A 13,951-nucleotide genomic window follows, 5' to 3' on the forward strand; every position below is an offset into this window, starting at 1 on the left:
GTGATCACCTCACTTCAGAAAGAATGATTACTATCAAAACATGGCTAGCCAGGTGCTGGTGGCTCATGCCTGTAATCCTAGCAACTCAGGAGGCGGAGATCTGAGGATTATGGTTCAAAGCCAGCCCAGGCAGGAAAGTCCTTTTTGAAAAAAAATTTAATATATTTTTTTAATTTAAAGATACTGTACAGAGGGGTTACAGTTACATTAACAAGATAAGTCCATTTCCTATCGAACATTATTACCCCTCCTTTGTTTTTCCCCTACCATCCCTTTCCTCCCTACTTCCCCAAGTCCTCCCTCCCTCAAAGTTGTAAAGTTCATTTTCAACATAGTGTCTTGTACATCTCATTGTTCAATGGGTCATCCTGTATCCTTATTTCAGCATTTTGTTATTTCCCTTTCCCTCCCCAACTTAGAAAAATGTATATACAAGAAGTAGGACACTAGAATCAAATACAGTGACAACAGGGGTTATACCATGAGGGAAGAACATACAAAGAAACAAAGATAAAATCACATAGTACATTAAAAAGAACAGGAAAAAAGATAAAATCTCTTGTGTCCCTATCTTGGGGTTCATTTCATTTAGCATCAGCTTATATGGTCATATATACACAGCTTTTTTTTTTTTTTTTTTTTTTGCCAGTTGTGGGGCCTGAACTCTGGGCCTGGGCACTGTCCCTCAGCTCTTCAGCTCAAGGCTAGCACTCTACCACTTGAGCCACAGGCCCACTTCTGGTCTTTTCTGCTTATGTGGTGCTGAGGAATCAAACCCAGGGCCTCATGCATGCAAGGCAAGCACTCTACCACTAAGCTACCTTCCCAGCCCTTCCTTTAGACTCATTGTAGGCTGGTAGAGTGCTTGCATAGCACACATGAAGCCCTGGGTTTGATTCCTCAGTACCACATAAACAGAAAAAGCCAGAAGTCACCCTGTGGCTTCAAGTGGTAGAGTGCTAGCCTTGAGCAAAAGAAGCTCAGGGACACAACCCAGATTCTGAGTTCAAGCCCAAAACCGACAAAAAAAAAAAAAAAAGGAAGGTAACTAGTCTCCAAAGACTCCAAATATTGAAAAGTAAATGCCAATCTGGGAACTCCTCTGGCAGGGAATGTGGCTTAGTGTAGTAGAGTACATGCCAACCACGCATGAGGCCCAGGTTTGATTCCTCAGTAACTCAAACAAAAAAATTTTTTTGGTTGTTTGTGAGGCCTGAACTCTGGGCCTGGGCACTGTCTCTCAGCAGTTCAGCTCAAGACTAGCACTGTACCACCTGAGCCACAGTGCCACTTCCGGCTTTTTCTGCTTATGTGGTGCTGAGGAATTGAACCCAGGGCCTCATGCATGCAAGGCAAGCACTCTACCACTTCCAGCCCCAACAATTTATTTTTATTTATTTATTTACTTATTTTTTTGGTTGGTGTGGGGCTTGAACTCTGGGCTTGGAGGCTTTCCCTGTGCTCTTCAGCTCAAGGTGAGCTCTCTACCACTTGAGCCACAGTGCTACTTCCAGTTTTCTAATGGTTTATTGGAGATAAGAGTCTCACAGACTTTCCTGCCTGAGCTGGCTTTCAACTGAGATCCTCAGATCTTAGCCTCCGGAGTATCTAGGATTAAGGTGTGAGCCACCAGCACCTGGCTTCAGCTTTCTCTTTCAGGTTTGTGGATATATATATCCAGTCCTGGGGTTTGAACTTAGGGCCTGGGCACTGTCCCTCAGCTTCTTTTGCTCAAGCCTAGTACTGTACCACAGGAGCCACAGTGCCACTTCTGGCTTTTTCTGCTTATGTGAAAGCATGCTAGACAAGCACTCCACCACTGAGCCACATTCCCAGCCCTGTGGATTTATATTTTTGAGGGGATGGAGATGGAACCCAGGAGCGCAAACATGCTAGAGCTCCACTGCCGAGCTACAGCCCCAGTCCTCACACTTCACTTTTTTTTTTTTTTTTTTTTGTCATTTGTGGAGCTTGAACTCTGGGCATGGACAGTGGTAAAAGACCACTTTTACCAAACTGGTCTTTGAAGTGTTTCTGGGCTTGACTTTTGTGCTCTGACTCTTCTCTTGCTCACAGATCCTGCCTGCAAGCACATGTAACCACAACCTCATTCCCACCCCATTCTAGATTCCTGCTCAGTTCATTGAACAATTTTAGCATTTGCCTCTTGGAACAAACTTGGATAAGGAATTTTGTTTTGGAAATTGAATTTAAGGTTACTTGTAGTGCCACGTGGAGAAACACAGAAGGAGTTGGAAATAATGAACGGGGACTCAGGAAAGAGACCACTGGGAAATCACAGCCATTTTATCAGCAAACAGGCTGCAATAGAAGCCCATTGAGTGGAGGAACGGGATCAGCCTTCATCAGTGGGCCCTGTCCATGATCCACTGAGACTGTGAATCCTGCTCTGCGTACCTGTCTGAGTCTGAAGTAGAGCCACAGGTTTCGTGAGACCATTCATCAACAACATTCCTAAGTGGGAATAGGTTAAGGTCTGCAGGAGGAGGGAGGAGGCTGCAATAAAACCCCAAGCTCTGGGGATTCGAGTCTATGGTGGAGAAGGGTATGGAACATGTTAGAATTCCACTTCCATGTGAAACACATGGTGTTCTAATTAGAATTGGGCAACAAGTCCCTCAAATCTGCTGACTCAGACATCACTGCCCAGAATTGTATTAAAAAATAGCATTTTTAGGCCAAGAAACTCAAATGCAGTAGTCCCAGTCAAAAATCTCATTTTTTTTTCCCTATTTCTACCTTACAAATAAGGGAACAGCTTCCCCAGCCATACTGCGCCCTGCTCTGATTAAAAAAAAAAAAAAAAAAAAAAAACAACAACAACAAAAAAAACTCCTTGTAGCTTTACCATGCTGAGTATATTAGCACCTGAGAGATTACAGGTGACAGCTTGCAAGATGTAAAGGTTTGGAGTTGAACAGACCCACGGTGAAAGAGATCTAGGAACACTACCAGCTTTTCTGTATTACTACAAGGGCTCAGAAAACAGATTTGTGGTTCACATTTTATCTTGTCTTCCTCAAAATGGTCATTTTAGAGATACAGACAAAAAGAGAAGAAAATGTTTCTTCCCAGTGTGTACTCTGAAACCCTTTCAAAAGCCACAAATGTGTATGAAACAAATTCTTCAGTCACATGGATTCAACCACAGCATTCTTCCCAACCTAGCACTAAGGCAAGCCAAGAATAATCCAGCCAAGCCAACTTGCATGTAAGAAAACTATAACCTCTACTGTTCTGGGAAACCCCAAAACATTACTTATACATGTATCTTGGTTTCTACAAAAACCCTTTCAGTATTGGGCAAAGAAGAAAGCCACGAATTACCAATTCCAGAGATCACAAGGACTGTGGAAGCAGGGTGCTAGACAGAAGTCTGTTCCTCAACAAACTGTGTGTGCCTCATAAAACCTTAATACCTATGAAACTTTTTGGTTTGGTTTTGTCATGGGGCTTGTGGGTGCTGACACTGAGGCTTTTTGTTCAAGTCTAGGCACTCGACTACTGGAGGCACACCGCCATTTCCAGCTTTTTGAAGATAAAGTAATTGTAGATAAGAGTCTCACAAACTTTCTTACCCAGGCTGGCTTTGAACTGCAATCTTCAGATCTTGGCCTCCTGAGTAGTAAGGATTCCAGGCATGAGCCACCTGTGCCTGGCTAATATGAAACACTTTAGAAACATAAGAGGCACCTCATAAATGAATATATATGCACACGTAACTAATAGGTAGAAAATATTTTTTGGTCTGAGACTGGAACTTGAACTCAATAACTGACACTTTTGCTCAGTGACTAGTGCTGTACCAATTGACCCATACCTCCAACCCTGAAAATATTCTATTATATTAATCAATAAAATCAATTAAAATTATAAAGAAATACTTCCATTATGCTAGAAGTTTAAACTCTTTTCTCCTTTTCAAATTAACAACATATATCAAGTACCTTTAAAAAAATCTTAGCTACTGGGAGAAAGCTAAGGAAGGCCTGACACCATCCAAGAAGAATTGTATTCATTACCTGAGCTATGAAATTGTAACTCCTCTGTACAACTCCTTAATAACAATAAAATAATATAAAGTTTTAAAAAATCTCAGCTATGGAAGTGGCACTGTGGCTAAAGCGGTAGAGCACTTGTCTTCAGCTGAAGAGCACAGAGACAGCACCCAGGCCTAGAGTTCAAGCCCCATGGCCAACAAAAATAAAAAGTAAAATAATCTCAGCTATTTTGCCTTTATTTAGCCACTCTTAGGTTAGTGTAACCTCAATGAAAATTTAATATAGATGTGTAAAATGCAGTTTGTCAGAGAAATTGTAACGAGAAAAACAGTAGAAAATTACATAATAGCCTCTAGGGGTAGTATCTTCGGTTCATTCACTATTGTGTTTCAGGGAGGATTTAAAATGACTCCTATGATGACATATTACACAACTATAAATAATGTTTAAAAACCTGTTTAAAGAGCTAGGAAGGTGGCTCAGTGGTAGAGTGCTTGCCTTGCATGCCTGAGGCCCTGGGTTCGATTCCTCAGCACCACATAAGCAAAAAGAAAAAAGCTGGAAGTGGCGCTGTGGCTCAAGTGGTAGAGCGCTAGCCTTGAGCTGAAGAGCTGAGGGACAGCACCCAGGCCCAGAGTTCAGCCCCCACGACCGGACCAAAAAAAAAAAAAAATTCCTGTTTAAAAAGCATGTCCACAACAGGAAACTGCTTAATGGTTGGATTCAAAATTGTGTGTATAAAGGTGGAATGGTAACTTATGCAGCCTTACTTTTGTTTAACTAAAGGCAGAGAAGAAGAGGAGTGCATTAAAACACTAAGAATGGTATTATCTGGAGATAGCATTAACAGGTGGCTTTTAGTTTTAAAAGTATTTCACAGCCGGGCACTGGTGGCTCATGCCTATAATCCTAGCTACTCAGGAGGCTGAGATCTGAGGATCGCAATTCAAAGCCAGCCCGGGCAGGAAAGTCCGTGAGATTCTTATCTCCTATAAACCACTTGAAAAACTGGAAGTGGCGCTGTGGCTCAAGCAGTAGAGTGCTCGCCTTGAGCTGAAGAGCGCAGGGACAGCACCCAAGCCCAGAGTTCAAGCCCCACAACCGACCAAAAAAAAAAAAAAAAGTGTTTCATAGTGAACTTATATATTAGCTTATGTTGGTTATGCAGAGGGATTTCATTGTTCCATTTCCACACATACATACAATGTCTATCACTCTCATTTCTTATCACTCTCCCTGTCCCCTTCCAAAAACAATCTCAACAACTTTCAATGATGAACTTATATATAATGTACACACACACACACACACACACACACACACACACACACACACACGTGTACATGTTTTTTTTTTTTTTTGGTCAATTGTGGAGTTTGAACTCAGGGCCTGGGTACTGTCCCTGAGCCTCTTTGTGCTCAAGACTAGCACTCTACTACTTGAGCCACAGCCCCACTTCAGAGTAATTAATTGGAGATAAAAGTCTCAGGGAGACTTTTCTGCCCAAGCTGGCTTCAAACCATGATCCTCAGATCTTAGCCTCCTGAGTAGCTACAGTTATAGGCATAAGCCACCAGTAACTGGCTTGAACTCATATTTTTGTAACAAACATGACTATATGAAAAGCATTAAAATATAGATGATTTAAAAATAAAACATTTGCTTTCATCTATGATGGTTTACAGTAGACAGCTCTTCTTATAGTGGCACTAATGATGAACTGAAAAAGAGAGAGCGTGATTCCCAAAGAATCTACATGGAAGGGAACCTTTTAAAGTTAGCAGAAATCTGAAGTACATCACATCCATTATGCTGAGGGTTCAAAAGTATTTTTTTAATTTATCAACAGCTACCAGAAACCTTAAAAATAACTCAGATCCTAACCAGGCAGGTGGCTTATGCCTGTAATTCTAGCTGCTCAGGAGGCTGAGATCTGAGAATCATAGTTCATAGCTAGCCTGGGGGAGGAAAGTCCATGAGACTTATCTCCAAATAACTACCAGAAAACCAAAGTGGAGGTATGACTCAATTTTTTTTTTCTAGTTTTTTTTTCCTTAATGTGAAAAAAAAAGCTCAGAGACAGTGCCCAGACTGCAAATTCAAGTCCTATGACCCAATACATATAAAATAAAATTTCTCAGATCCTTTGATCGGTTAGGTACAAAACTGTGTGTATGTAATGTACAATCAGAAGCACCCACACTGATGAGCTTCATTCACTTATTCTGTACAGTTATCCACTCTAGAAACAGCAGTGTGAATAAGTATCATGAAATAAATGCTTTTGTCAATTGAAAGCATTAAAAAGAAGATAAAGAGGGCTGGGAAGTTGGCTCAGTGGTAGAGCGCTTGCCTTGCATGCCTGAGGCCCTGGGTTCGATTCCTCAGCACCACATAAGCAAAAAGAAAAAAGCCGGAAGTAGCACTGTGGCTCAAGTGGTAGAGTGCTAGCCTTGAGCTGAAGAGCTGAGGGACAGCGCCCAGGCCCAGAGTTCAGGCCCCACGACCGGACCAAAAAAAAAAAAAGATAAAGAGATTACATACTATAAGGTTGTGGGAATGAGGAACAGCTACTCAAATAAGGGAGAACCAGAGAAAGCTAAGACACTATTTTATTCTTGGAAATCAAATAACTCCCTGTCCTGTCTGACAATTTCAGGGGGAAAAAAAAAAGTTGAGCACTGGTAGCTCATATAGATAATCCTAGCTACTCAGAAGGTTGAGATCTGAGGGTTATGGGGCAGGAAAGACCCTTATCTACAATTAACCTTTAAGAAGCCAGAAGTGGAGCTGAGGCTCAATGGTAGAGCACCAACATGGAGTGAAAAATTAAGGGGCAAGCTGCATGCCTGGAATCCTAGCTATTCAGGAGGCTGAGATCTGAGGATCATGATTCAAAGTAAGCCTGGGCAGGAAAGTTCATGAAACTCTTATCTCTAATTGGCCATCAGAAAACCAGAAGTGGTACCGTGGCTCAAAGTGGCAGAGTGCTAGTAGAGCAGAAGAGCTCAGGGAGTACTCAGGCCCTGAGTTCAAGCCCCACGACCTACAAAAAAAAAAAAAAGCTGAAGGGCAGTATCCAGGAGGAGCTCAAGCTCCAGGACCAAAACAAACCCTATTAACACAAAGCAGAAAGAACTATAGCTGCTGGGGCAAGGGATGATGGTTTAATGGGTCTAGTGTTTCTGTTTGGGATCATTAAGAGAATCCAACGATAAATGGGGGTAAAAGTACAAAATACTGTGTACTTTACTAAACTATACACTTAAAAACTGTTAAACTGGCAAGGGAAGGGGTGAGATTGAATGTACAAGAAATGTACTCTTTACCTGACTTAGGTTATGGCACCCCTCTGTACATCACCTTTATAATAACAATTAACAAATTAAAAAATGTTAAAATGGCCAATTACATTACATTACAAACAATTTACATTGTCTTACCACAATAAAAATAAACTAGGTATGGTGCACATGTCTGTAATCCTGCACTTGGGAGAGAGGCAAGAGGATCGAAAGTGTGAGGCCAGCTCAGGTTACAAAACAAGAAGGCCCTGCTTTAAAAAAAAAAGTGGGGCTGGGAGGGGGCTCAGTGGTAGAGTGCTTGCCTTACATGCCTGAGGCCCTGGGTTCGATTCCTCAGCACCACATAAGCAAAAAGAAAAAAGCCGGAAGTGGCACTGTGGCTCAAGTGGTAGAGCGCTCTAGCCTTGAGCTGAAGAGCTGAGGGACAGCGCCCAGGCCCAGAGTTCAGGCCCCACGACCGGACCACTCCCCCCCCAAAAAAATAAACAGAAACAAAACAAAGACTTAAATATGAATGTATAAGATATGACTTGAAGGTCTAGGAATGTGGCTTCGTGGTAAAGTGCTTGCAGAGCATTCAATTCCTCAGCATCACATACACAGAAAAAGCTGGAAGTGGTATTGTGGCTCCAGTGGTAGAAAACTAGCCTTGAGCAAAAAGAAGCTAAGGGCTAGTGCCCAGGCCCTGAGTTCAAGCCCCAGGACTAGAAAAAAAAAAGTCTGACTTGAAGGAAACCTAGATGATAAGGTATTTATTGGATTAGTTCTTTGAGCTTGCAGCATTTTTTTTTTTTTTTTGGTTGGCTGTGGTACTGTCCTGGGCTCTTTTGCTCAAGGCTAGTGCTCTACTACCTACATCCACAGTGCTACTTATGGTTTTCTGGTGATTAACTGGAGATAAGAGTCTCATAGACTTTTCTGTCAAGGCTGGCTTTGAAGCATGATCCTCAGATCTCAGCCTCCTGAGTGGCATAAGCCACCAGCACTCAGCTTATAGCACTTTCTGAAGTAGTATTTTATAAAGTTGTCAGCTTAATGCACTAGAAACAAATCTGTAATTTCACTGTACTAGCAACTCTCCCCCATGACGGGCAGTATTGTAACTGTTCATTCTTCTCAGGTGGTTAATGTCTAGCCTTCAGAGATCAAGACATGATACTCATCTAACCAAAGCAGTCATTAGTTTTAAAGAAAGAGGAAACGAGAAGGTCACTAACAACTCTAGTGTTTTGTACAGGTGCAGCTGTGGGCACCAAGTTCCTATCAGTGCGACCCCATAACTCTTAGCAGGAGCTGAGTTATTCTTCCAACGCAGACTTTGAAAAAGAGAGCATTCTACAAGCATAGCTATTCTAATTTTAAATAATCTTCTGGTCCTAGAAGAGGAGATAGACTAAGGCTGAGCTTAGCAGGTATTCTGGGAACCTCACTCACCCGTCTGGTGTTCTCTAGGATCTTGGGGTCGGGCTTCCCATAGTTGGGTGGGTTGGCATACGGGTCATAGCCGAGCTTGGCGAGCATGGGGGCGATCACTGCCATGTCTTGTAGCACATCCCCAGGGATCTTCCCCACCCACTTGGACAGCGCTCCCACGTTGACGGGCTTGATGACCTGGTCTGTGGACCGCTCCACTCTGAGAAGAACAATGCCAAGAAATTGTTACTAATTTTTTTTAAAGAGCATTAAAAACATTAAAAATTCTTTTTGATAACTTTAAAAGATATAACTGTCAGATTGTTAACTGCCCCCCTCCAAAATAAAAGCCAAAGTGGAGCTATAGTTCAAACAGTAGAGCACAAGCCTTGAGTACAAAAACTCAGGGACAAAACCAAGCCCTGAGTTCAATCCCCAGGACCTGCCCCCCCCCCAAAAAAAAGAATATGATCTGATGGATGATGGATGAGTAGAGGGAGGGACAGAAAGAAAGATATGTGAGAAAGCAAATGTAACATCATGTTAATTGTAGGACTGAGCTGTTGAGGAAGAGTTTTTCAATTCTGGTGTATGTTTGAAATCTTCATAATTACATACTGGGGGGAAACAAGCCACCTATAAACCACAATTTACTCATGATTCTTCTGCCTTGGTCTTCCAAGTGCTGGGATTACTGTTGTGTACCACCATATCAATTGTAAATAAAGTGTTACTACAACACAGTCATGATGTTTGTTTCTGTGCAGACTGAGACTGCTTTTGCTCTACGACAACAATCTCTGCAATCTCTGCAGAAATAATATGGCCTGCAAAGCCAAAAAGTCTGATCTGATCCTTTACGGACAGTTTTCAACCCTTCTTCAAAAGAATAATTATTAGAGGGAAATAGGCCTGTTTCAGATAATATATTCTTATTCTCTCCACAATGACCTGCAAATGAAGCACACTAAATCTCCCCACATCCTCCAGTCTTTCCAGAAATTATGCAACAAGGCTGGGAATGTGGCTTAGTGGCAGAGTGCTTGCCTAGAATGCATGAAGCCCTGGTTTGATCCCTCAGTACCACATAGACAGAAAAAGCTAGAAGTGAAACTGTGGCTAAAGTGATAGAGTGATAACCTTGAGCAAAAAAAAAAAGCTCAGAGACAGTGCCCAGACCCTGAGTTCAAGGCCCAGGACTGGTTAAAAAAAAATGTAGGCAGAAATTATTCAACAAATCATTCTATGTACACTAAGGAATGAATATGAACTAGCCATAGTTACCATTCTGGCGCCCACTAGCTCCCAGGAACCTCAAAACAAAGTGCCAGACAGACTGGACCATTTCAAACCCACAGCCTACATGCAGCAAGGCAGGCACCTGTGCATTTGCAAGCTCTCCTCAGTCATAAGGGCCCAGTTCTCTTTCCTCTGCAGCACTCACAGAGGCAGCACTTCACCTCAAGAAACGACGTCAGTGCCAGAGTCCTGAATGAACCACCCAAGACACTTCAGGTTCAGTACTAGCCAGGCTATATGCCAAACCACAAATCTGAAGTATACACAGAACCAACTACAGGAAATCAAATCATCTGGATTAAGGCATCAGGGCTACAATGGACCTGCAATAAAGGAATGAGAGAAAGGAAACATTCACAATCCAGCTTGGTGCTGGTGGCTCCTACCTGTAATCCTACCTACATAGGAGGCTGAGCCATAAGGACCATGATTCAAAGCCAGCTTGGGCAGGAAAGTCCATGAGACTCTTATCCCCAATTAACTACCAAAAAACCATAAGTGGAGCTGTGGTTCAAGTGGTTGGGCACTAGCCTTAAGCACAAAAGCTCAGTGCCCAGACCCTGAGTTCAAGCCTCTGGACCAGTAAACACACAAAGATCTATTTATCACATAGAAAAGTAAGCAAGTTGGATGCCCATGGCTCACATTTGTAATCCTAGGTACTTAGGAGACTGAGATCTGAGGATCCCTGTTCAAAGCCAGCTGGGGCAGAAAAGTCCATGAGACTCTCATCTCCAATAAACCACTCAGAAACAGGAAGTAGTGCTGTGGCTCAAGTGTTAAGGTGCTAGCCTTGAGCACAAAGAGGCTCAGGGGCAGTGTCTAGGCTGAGTCAAGCCCCACAATCAACAACAACCAAAAGTAACCATATAGAAAATAATTCTTTTTTTTTTTTTTGTAGGTTGTGGGGCTTGAACTCTGGGCTTAGGCGCTGTCCCTCAGCTCTTCAGCTCAAGGCCAGTGCTCTACCACTTGAGCCATAGCACCATTTCCGGTTTTCTAGTGGTTCATTGGAGATAAGAGTCTCACGGACTTTCCTGCCCAGGCTGGCTTTGAACTGCGATCCTCAGATCTCAGTCTCCTGAGTAGCTAGGATTACAGGCGTGAGCCACCAGCACCCGGCTCGAAAATAATTTTATATCTAGCAAAACACCTTTCAAGGATAAAGGATACAGATCAGCTATTTTTTGTTTTTTTTTTTTAATAAAAATTACATCTCAAGGAAGATTGTTCTCATGGGCACTTTCTAAAGAAACTGCTGGAGAGAGTGCCAACTGTTTCTGGAAAGACTAGAGAACAAGTGTTTAGGCTCTACAATCCACAGCATGTGTTTTAAGATGTCTACAACCTATTAAATACTTGTAAAAACCTAAGTATGAATGGGTAATAAAACTGTGGCATTAGTTGTACTAGATCTGGGGGGGAGGGAACCCACAGGGCTTTTAAACATCACTTTTAGGAAGTTATTGACCACAGAGACGAAACTTGTAAATAAATAAATTGTTCAATAAAAAAAAAGTGGCATACATATATAAGGGAATATTATTCAGAATTTAAAAAGGAGATACTGCCATTAGCAAGAACATGGCCTGATCCTGGCAGGCACTTTTAAATAAATAAAGCCACAATCTACAGGAAAATACTCCACAGCTCTAGTTTGTGAGTTACCCAGAAGAAGCCACACACACAGAAACAAGATGCAGATTGTGATTTCCAGGAATGTAGGGAAGAAATCGGGAGGGATAGGTCAAAGGGCATAAGCTTGCCCTTACCCAGGTTGATGAGTTTGGAGATCTTTGAGGACTGGAGTTAACAGCACTGTATTGCATACTGAAAATGTGCAACACAATGTTCATCACCTTTATAATAAAAATGGAGTAAATTTAAATTAAAAAGATCTTAGGGTAGATGTTTAAGAAATAATTTCAATGAATTCCCCAAATAATATTAACATTTCTGGGCATATGATTATAAGGATAGCAGAGGGAAAGAAACACAAAAGGTAGAATTAACAAATTCTTGGCTGAAGTTCACAGTTTTGAGGAAAACACTCTCCAAGGACCAATGAGGCCAAGGACTTATTAAACTGGGATTTCATCATCTCCCAGCCCTGAGTGAGCAGGACAAGAAGCCATTCAACCTTAATTAGGCAGCCGACATGTTTTTCAATTAAAAATAGACTTGGAAGCCAGGCGCCTGTAAGCCTAGCTACTCAGGAGGCTGAGATCTGAGGATTGTGGCTCAAAGCCAGCCCAGGCAGGAAACTCTGTGAGACTATCTCATCTCCAATAAACCACTAGAAAACTGGAAGTGGCTCTGTGGCTCAAGTGGTAGAGCACTAGCCTTGAGCTGAAGAGCTGAGGGACAGTGCCCAGGCCCAGATTTCAGGCACCATGACTGGCAAAAAAATAAAAATAAAAATAAATAAATTTTGCAAAAATTGAATTGAATGTATCAGTATAAACTGAAGAATCGCATACAGACACAAGCTCATATACACACATATATATATATATCCACATAATAGCTATGTCCAATAGCTATGAGAAAGGCTCATAATTATTGAACACATATGAGCTAGAAGAGGTCTTAAAATTCTACCTCCTGCTAAAAAAACTCATGCATCTTGAAGAAATAACTGCTGATCCAAGCTATTAATACCTTGTCACACCAGATAACAAGAATTGGAGTAGACACTACTTGGATCACAGCAAAAGTTCTGCAGAAGTTTCTAGTAGGTAGAATGGGAAAATCTGAACTCAATAATATTACTGCTGAGTGTGGTAACATGCTGCTATAATTCTGTAAAAGAAGAAAATTAAGATCCTGCTGATCCTACTAAAAAGCCTAGTGGTATGAGCTTTCTGGCAGACATGAGGCCTGGAGTTCATCTCCAATCTGAGGAAAAAGAATAAAAGCTAATTGTAATGGATACAAACTTCTTGAGTTCGTCTCTTAGGAAAGCAATCAATTATATTGACAGGTGGCAAATGAAGACAGAGTCAAGAATTATCATGTCTTTCCTATATTAATGGCAATCCTGAGAAATGAAATAGAAGAGGCAGGGATGTATTTCTTCATGAAAATGTTCCAACTGGCCAGGCGCTGGTGGCTCACGCCTGTAACCCTAGCTACTCAGGAGGCTGAGATCTGAAGATCGTGGTTCAAAGCCAGCCTGGGCAGGAAGTCCGTGAAACTCTTTTTTCTTTCTTTTTTTTTTTTTTTTTTTGTCTGTTGTGGGGCCTGAACTCTGGGCCTGGGCACTGTCCCTCAGCAATTCAGCTCAAGGCTAGCACTCTACCACTTGAGCCACAGCACCACTTCCCGCTTTTTCTGCTTATGTGGTGCTGAGGAATTGAACCCAGGGCCTCATGCATGCAAGGCAAGCGCTCTACCACTGAGCCACCTTCCCAGTCCCCCATGAAACTCTTATCTTCAGTAAACCACCAGAAACCGGAAGTGGCTCAAGTGATAGAGTGCTAGCCTTGAGCTGAAGAGCTAAGGGACAGTGCCGGGGCCCCGAGTTCAAGCCCCATGCCTGACCAAAAAGAAAAAAATACTCCAACCCAGATAACTAGGAAAATGTGATCCAAAAGTGAGAAGGATAAACAATCAAAAGATCCACCAAATAGGAGTAAAAAACTCTGAGTGGGCTGGGAAGGTGGCTCAGTGGTAGAGCGCTTGACTTGCATGCATGAGGCCCTGGGTTCGATTCCTCAGCACCACATAAGCAAAAAGAAAAAAGCCAGAAGTGGCGCTGTGGCTCAAGTGGTAGAGCGCTAGCCTTGAGCTGAAGAGCTGAGGGACAGCGCCCAGGCCCAGAGTTCAGGCCCCACAACTGGACCAAAAAATAAAAAATAAAAACTCTGAGTAATTAATGTGTAGGAGTGTGTGTACAATACATAAAAAAGA

The 13,951-nt window shown here is 42.2% G+C and overlaps 1 protein-coding gene across 2 annotated transcripts in view; it reads right to left on the reverse strand.

Annotated features, from left to right (window-relative positions):
- Tpst1 (tyrosylprotein sulfotransferase 1) overlaps window positions 1-13,951 on the reverse strand; it is a 48,160-nt gene that overhangs the window by 7,736 nt on the left and 26,473 nt on the right. For both annotated transcript variants that reach the window (XM_070035618.1, XM_070035617.1), the window contains exon 3: window positions 8,762-8,960. In XM_070035618.1, the coding sequence (XP_069891719.1) occupies window positions 8,762-8,960 (199 nt within the window). The remainder of the gene's footprint in view (window positions 1-8,761; window positions 8,961-13,951) is intronic.

Source organism: Dipodomys merriami, unplaced genomic scaffold (genome assembly GCF_024711535.1).
Source record: "Dipodomys merriami isolate MVZ:Mamm:240054 unplaced genomic scaffold, mDipMer1.0.p SCAF_26, whole genome shotgun sequence".
NCBI classification, from domain to species: domain Eukaryota; kingdom Metazoa; phylum Chordata; class Mammalia; order Rodentia; family Heteromyidae; genus Dipodomys; species Dipodomys merriami.